This window comes from Trichomonas vaginalis, assembly GCF_026262505.1.
Source record: "Trichomonas vaginalis G3 chromosome Unknown ctg_118, whole genome shotgun sequence".
Taxonomy (NCBI): domain Eukaryota; phylum Parabasalia; order Trichomonadida; family Trichomonadidae; genus Trichomonas; species Trichomonas vaginalis.
This window is the reverse complement of record NW_026529205.1, coordinates 1-7,112: the sequence shown is the minus strand read 5'-3', so window position 1 is coordinate 7,112 and position 7,112 is coordinate 1. Positions and strand designations below refer to the sequence as shown.

The 7,112-nt window shown below is 35.1% G+C and overlaps 2 protein-coding genes and 3 pseudogenes across 5 annotated transcripts, besides 1 other annotated feature; all 5 read left to right on the top strand.

Moving 5' to 3' along the window:
* Nucleotides 1–542: 542 nt before the first annotated feature.
* On the top strand, nt 543–698 carry TVAGG3_1076070 (uncharacterized protein; the record flags this gene model as incomplete). Its single annotated transcript, XM_051256522.1, has 1 exon — nt 543–698. One exon carries the CDS (start codon nt 543–545, stop codon nt 696–698), a length of 156 nt encoding a protein of 51 aa, XP_051076261.1.
* An 18-nt stretch (nt 699–716) lies between these two features.
* TVAGG3_1076060 (phage tail repeat-like family) lies at nt 717–1,301 on the top strand (the record flags this gene model as incomplete). Its single annotated transcript, XM_051256521.1, has 1 exon — nt 717–1,301. The coding sequence occupies one exon, from the start codon at nt 717–719 to the stop codon at nt 1,299–1,301; it is 585 nt and encodes a 194-aa protein (XP_051076260.1).
* Nucleotides 1,302–3,634: 2,333 nt separating this feature from the next.
* Nucleotides 3,635–3,995, top strand: TVAGG3_1076050 (annotated as a pseudogene). The gene has a single exon. A coding segment is annotated over exon 1 (361 nt).
* Nucleotides 3,996–4,350: 355 nt separating this feature from the next.
* TVAGG3_1076040 lies at nt 4,351–5,169 on the top strand (annotated as a pseudogene). The gene has a single exon. A coding segment is annotated over exon 1 (819 nt).
* Nucleotides 4,351–7,111: a mobile genetic element.
* Nucleotides 6,542–6,901, top strand: TVAGG3_1076030 (annotated as a pseudogene). Its single transcript has one exon. A coding segment is annotated over exon 1 (360 nt).
* Nucleotide 7,112: the final 1 nt, after the last annotated feature.

Below are 7,112 nucleotides of genomic sequence, written 5' to 3'. Positions count from 1 at the left end.
TCCAAGATATCCATAAACCAAGCATTTGGTGTTGAACTAAAGATTTTTATCATGAGTGCTTTCTTTGTTGCCTTAAAACATAGGGGTCCTTGTTTGGATTCGTCATTTTTACCCTATAAGAAATGGGTTTATTTGGCGCATTAGCAGGAGTTGCATCCAGATTTTTGCCCGCAGTGGAACAATAGCCAGAGGTGTATTTGGAGTTGGAAGGAAGATTTTGAGTACATTAGGTATACTTAAAGAGAAAGCACAACCTATTATACAAACTGTACAGAAAGGTTGGGATGTAGCACGAGATGCAGCAAATCTTATTCCAAATCCTGAAACAAGAGGAAAAGTTCAAGGATGGATGGACAATGTAGGAAGACAAGCAGGAAACTATTATAACAAAGCAAATGACTACTATAACCAAGCAGGACACTATATGGACCAAGGTGAAAGATTCTTTAACAGAGGATATAACCATGCACAACAATGGGTAAACAATAACCAACCTCAACCGCCTCAAACGTGGGGAATGTAAAGTTTTTTACTGAGATGAAATGAACAATACAGCATTGAGACAAATGGGTTCAAGATGGATTTGTCGGCTTCCAGCAGTTACACAACCACGTGTTTGTCAAGTTCTTCCTATACCTCAGGAAGTTTTAGACCGACTTAAAAAACCTAAACAACCAGTTGAAAACAAAACAAACTAAAATTTTTACTGAGATGAAATGACCGAAGAAGTTGAAACGGTAGATTTGACACCACAAACAAAAAGTTCAGAACCATTGTCAAAACCTGTCAAAGAACTTACAGATGAAGAGAAAAATTCAATAATAGAAAGTGCCAGGTCTGGAAATACAAACCCTAACTACAAAGTCACTTTTCATAGAAATGGAACGGCTAGTATCTCAAAAAAGAAACAGACTCTCACAAATAAAATATTGAAGTCTGAAGGAGCTTTCGAGACAACAGATGGAAAAGTTTACTTCACTGACCAACAGTTCATTATAGAACATCTCATTGACTTAGAGTCGAAATATTCTAAACTTTACAACAAACACAAAAAGTTGAAAGGAAAACAAAAACAAATGGCATATGATATTTATGAAGATGTTGACGACACAACTGTTCCTGCAGGTGAGGTAAAGTCAGAGGAACCGAAAAGTGACGAAAAACCGATAGAAGAAGAGAAACCAAAAACTGAAGATAAACCAAAACCAAAGTTTAGTTTCCAAACTAAACCAAGTCAACCTTCATTAGCTGGTATGGGTTGGCGTCAAAGACTTATGGCAGCAGGCGGTTATGTAAAGTAAAGAAAACAGTATATTTTTATTTTTATTTGAACTGTACGCTGAGTTTGTTGGAGAAGACCGTTGGGAAACTTGTTTGTTACAGATGAGAAATATGAAATGGCATACCATTTAAAACAAAATATTTTTAAAAAAACATTTTTTTATTTTATTTGAAATGTACGCTGAGTTTGTTGGAGCAGACCGTTGGGAAACTTGTTTGTTAGATGAGAAATATGAAATTCACTGTTGTGAGTCATTTGAAGTCAGAAACAAAAAGACAAAAAGAGTTTTAAGCGAATGGGAGCAAAATGACGGATATGCTATGATGAGGATGGGTGGAAAAAACTATTTTAAACATGTTGTCATTGCAACTCATTTTATACCGAACCCTAACAATTTACCTTTTGTAGACCATATAAACCGTATAAGAAACGACAATAGACTTGAAAACTTACGTTGGGTCACTTGTTCTGAAAACAATAAGAACAAAAGCAAATTTCGAGATATTGTATTCGAATTTGTCGACGAACTAGAAGATGAAACAATTGAAATTACAGACTATGGTAAGCATACGTTTGAGTTTTACTACTATAGCGAAGAACAAGACTCTTTCTACTTTTATACCGGCGTAAACTATAGGAAATTACAAGTATGTTTTACTAAGGAAGGCTATGCTTATGTAAACACTAGAGATACAGATGGAAAACACGTTCGAATACTTCTTAACAAATTCAAGAAGCTATATGGCATACCATTTTAAAACAGTATTTTTTTACATATATTAAATGCTTCAGGTTGAAAAACAAAGAACAAAAGTAGCAGATACAAAACCGTTAGACTATATCTTTACAAATGCTGGTAGGACAATATCAGATGAAGAAATTTCATCCCGAACATACAGGTTTGACTATCCAATTCGTTGGCTTCAAAGTCCTTCAGATGCAAAGGCAATAGGATTTAGAAGAGTTTTGTTTTCAAATAGAACTAACGCATTTATGTTCGCAGTATATTTTCATGGGCAGTATAAAAGGTTCTGGTGGTCTAATAGACAAATTTGACGAAATGAGAATCTTTACAGTTCGTTCAGACGAAAGTCTTGAGAAAACTCTAAATGACTTTCAAACTCAAATGAACAAATATTATTGGGAATTTCAAGAAAAATACGACTCTTTACTAAATGGAACATACTATCTGAAACTAGAATATGACAAGATGAACTCCACCGTTTCATTTCAAAAGATTGAAATTAACCCTCCAAGAGATACAGAGTTTTTATTTTGGGAGGTAGACAAACGTTCTTGGGCACAATTTCTTCGGTTACTAAACCAGAACGAACCATTACCAGATGGTCCATTTAAATTTATACTTCCACCAGCAGATTTGACAGTTTATAGAAACGTGTTTGACCCTCAAAATGTTATGTGTCATGCAAGTTTCAGTTCAAGCAACAATAGTTTTCTATGTATCGGTAAGGACTTTTATGACTTTGCTTCTAAATTCTACGAACCACCTAGTAACAGTTTCTTCTGACTTTTGGTTCACAACAAATGGTGTGCAACATATTATTCCATTGTACTATGACTTTTATCTCGAATTGTCTTTCATATATAACTACGGAAAAGTATTGAAAAAGTATTGAATGTGAAGATATTAGAAAATAACATTTTTTCTAACATCGTAGAAAACTCATGAAAACAATTTATTTTTGTGAATATGTAAGCGGCTCATAGCTCAGTGGTATGGGCTACCTCGTTAAAGGCGTCGAAGACCTCGGTTCAAATCCCGATTCGCGCAGGTTTTTTCCTTTTATGCAGTGAAATTTCATGTACATAGGTTACTTTGGTGTTAGACCCTAGTGAAGAAAATAGAACGATATAAGTTTACATTTGTAAGGTTACTTTGGTGTTAGACCCTAGTGAAGAAAATAGAACGATAGGAGTTTACATTTGTAAAGTTGGACGATAAAAATCTCTGCTACTAGCAGTACTGCTACTGACAGGAAAAGTCCTTCCATCAGACAGGAAAAGTTCTTCCATCAGACAGGAAAAGTCCTTCCATCAGACAGGAAAAGTTCTTCCTTCCGACAGGAAAAGTTCTTCCTTCCGACAGGAAAAGTTCTTCCAGTTGTCCGTCCGTAAACCATTCAAATTTTCGAAAATTGAGAACTTTTCCTGTCGAACTTCAGGAAAAGTTCTTCCTTCCGACAGAAAAAGTTCTTCCTTCCGACAGGACACAAACGGATGTCCGACAGGAAAAGTTCTTCCTTCCGACAGGACACAAACGGATGTCCGACAGGAAAAGTTCTTCCTTCCGACAGGACACAAACGGATGTCCGACGGTTAAGCCACAAACGAATGTCCGACGTCCCACCAACCGAGTCCAATCTCAATCCAGAGGAACCTAAAGCACCAGCCCCTGCACCTCAGTTCCAGCAATTCCAATCTCAATCCAAATTACTACCAATTCCAATACAAATCGAAGAGAGACCAAGAGTTCGAAGAAGGTCTGAACCGCTTACGCAAAGAGTATGCTACAGCTCCAACCCTTGGTTGTTCCAGCAATTCCAATCTCAATCCAAATTACTACCAATCTCAATCCACATCGAAGAGAGACCAAGAGTTCGAAGAAGGTCTGAACCGCTTACGCAAAGAGTATGCTACAGCTCCAATTGAGAGAAAGTTGTTGCTAAATTCAGTAAAAATAATGTTTAGGTGAAGAGGTGACATCTCACCCGTTTTCTCACCTCTTTTCTCACCTCATGAATTTTCATGAATTTCATCGTAAATGTTTTGTCGAAACTTCTTCATCGTAAATGTTTTGTCAAGACTTCTTCGTAAATGTTTTGTCGAAACTTCTTCGTTTATGTTTTGTCGAAACTTCATCGTTTATGTTTTGTCGAAACTTCATCGTAATGAGCGTAAATGACCCAAAAATATAATTTAGGTGAAGAGGTGACATCTCACCTGTTTTTTCACCTCTTTTTTCACCTCTTGAATTTTCATGAATTTTCCCGAAATAAAAAATAAAGTTAGTTTTATTTTATTTATTTTTTTTATTTTTTATAAAAGACATGATTTCAACAATCGGCACAACAACAGTTCAAACAACTACAGCACCAAACTCGTTAGTCATGAATCCAACATCTATGTTGGTAGAGATGAAAAGCTTCATTCCTTCTTCATATACTTTCGAAACAGAAATCCAGAAGATAAAGCAGGAACTTCTCCAAGGAGATTTAGACTGCACTGCAAAAGATGAAACAAATGAAGAATATCTTTATGAAATGCAGGATATTATTGACCATCTACCTAAACTTCCTGAAATACAACAACAAAAGCTCACTATTCCCGAATTTGACGAAATTGAAGTGAAACCAACTGACTCAGTAGAAATAAAGAAGTTCATACGAAAGGTAAATTATGAATTCCTTGGTTTTCATTGCAACCATAAGGTTATGGACAAAGATTGCGACATGGTATATAAGAACATCTCTGACATATATAAATCTGGGGAGTTTAAGACCTACGACAACTTTGTTTCGTTAGTTGCAAAATGTGTATGGGAAATAAGAGATAAAGATAGTAGGGGTAAGGTATGGAATGAACAGATAAGACCCGCTATGTTTGAGATGAAGAGAGCAATTGACGCCTTGGTTGTTTTAGCAGGTAAGGTTTCAGAATATAACGCAAAAATGAATCCGCAATGTTCTAAATGTAAAGCAGCAATGAGGAAATATAACTACTCCGTCAAAGAGATAGAACGTATGCGAAACGACTATGCTGACTTAAAGAAAGAAGTAGAGAAACCAGCAGAAGATAAAATGAACATGTTAGAATTTCTGAACAAAAACTATCCAACTGCTGACGATTTCCTTCTATCTGACGTCAAGAAGAAGTATAAAGAGACTTTCGGTATCGTTAAAACATTCGATGTACTGACAGAAGAAATAGAAGCTACAAAACTGTTTAGGATTTCAAATATACATCGTACAATTCATGTAAAACGCTTATAAAATAACAGGTGAGAAAAGAGGTGAGAAAACGGGTGACATCTCACCTCTTCACCTAAACATTATTTTTATTGAATTCAGCAACAAAATTCTGAGTAAAATAATTTTTAGGGCATGTGTCAAACCGTTGAGTTTTCACAAAATTTAAAAAATAACGTTTACCATGTAAAACGTTTATAAAATAACTGGGGTGAAAAATTAGGTGAAAAAACGGGTGACATCTCACCTCTTCACCTAAACATTATTTTTGGTCATTTACACTCATTTACGAAGAAGTCATGACAAAGCATTTACGATGAAATCTTGACAAAGCATTTACGATGAAATCTTGACAAAACATTTACGAAGAAGTCATGACAAAGCATTTACGAAGAAGTTATGACAAATTCATGAGGTGAGAAAACAGGTGAAAAAACGGGTGACATCTCACCTCTTCACCTAAACATTATTTTTGCTGAATTCCGTATGAAATTTCATGAATTTCATTAGTTAGAAAAAATAAAGTTAGTTTTTTATAAAATATTTTTTTTATTTTGTATGTAAGAACAGAAATGACAAACACTGAGTTTGAAACAGTTAAAAAGATAGACAATGACACCAAATTGGTTAGAATAGGTGATTTAAACGTAAGATACTCAAAGAAATACAACAAATATTCTTTGTCAGACATTATATCTCCATTTGAAAAGAAAACATGGCATTGGGTTGGAATTGCTTCAACTCAGAAAATTTTGACAAGAAATCCTGAGCTTATGATATCGGTAAGATTCTATGGAACTACAGCATATCTTATAGACAAAAGTCTTATACCAATAGTTTTGTTATGGTTAGACCCAGTTGTTGGATATAATTTCATAACATATGGTTCATTCGATACGGAACGTTGCAGTGAAGGCTTACTTTATATCGTTCAGAAACCGAAGGACTTCAATACAAAAAGATATAAGATAGGAAAACATATAATATAACTCAAAGATATGACAGTACAGTCAATAGAGTCAAGGTTGTGTTCGTTAACGATATGAGAGCTGCTGAAACAGAACTACTTGAAAAGTTTGAGAAAATATATGGTGCTCCCATAAAGGTAAAGAAACGTTTGAAGTGGATGAGATAGATAAAGCTATAAAATTATTTGACGAAGTTGCTGAAAAAATACATGTAAAGCGTTTATTTTTGGTCTTTTGTGAAAGATAGAAAAAATAAAGTTAGTTTTATTTTTATTTATTTTTTTATTTTGTATGTAAAGACAGATATGTCAACAACAGAGAACACAACAACAGTTATAGTCCATGAAGCCATAAATGAAGAATATGAGTACATACAGTTTAACAAACAACTCCGTCTCATTCGTTCGGTCAAAGACGATATGTACCAAATGCAAAGTATTTTGACAGCATGTTTTGCTCCAGATACTAAGAAACCACAAGACTGGTTTAGGAACCAAAGCACTATTGAACTATTAAATGAAGCTGAAAATTCGACTACGGATTTTCTCGTAGTCGCAAAAACTCGAGTAGGTAAAAAACCGCAGTCGCCAAAACTCTATGAAAACAGTGAAGAACAGCGAGTAGGTAAAAAACCCCAGTCGCCAAAACTCTATGAAAATCGTGAAAAATTGCCAAACGGTTTGAGAGATATTATGTACATAGACTTCTTGTAAATGCTGTTGCAATGTGGGCTTCGCCTCGTTATGCTTGGTATGTTTGTAAACTTCTTGACGAAATTCACAGACAAGAACGTGAAGAGCTAGAGAAACAAGCTTGAGCAAAAGACAAAAGCATTCAGAAAAGAATACCACGTTCGGTACCAAAAAGGAAAGGAAA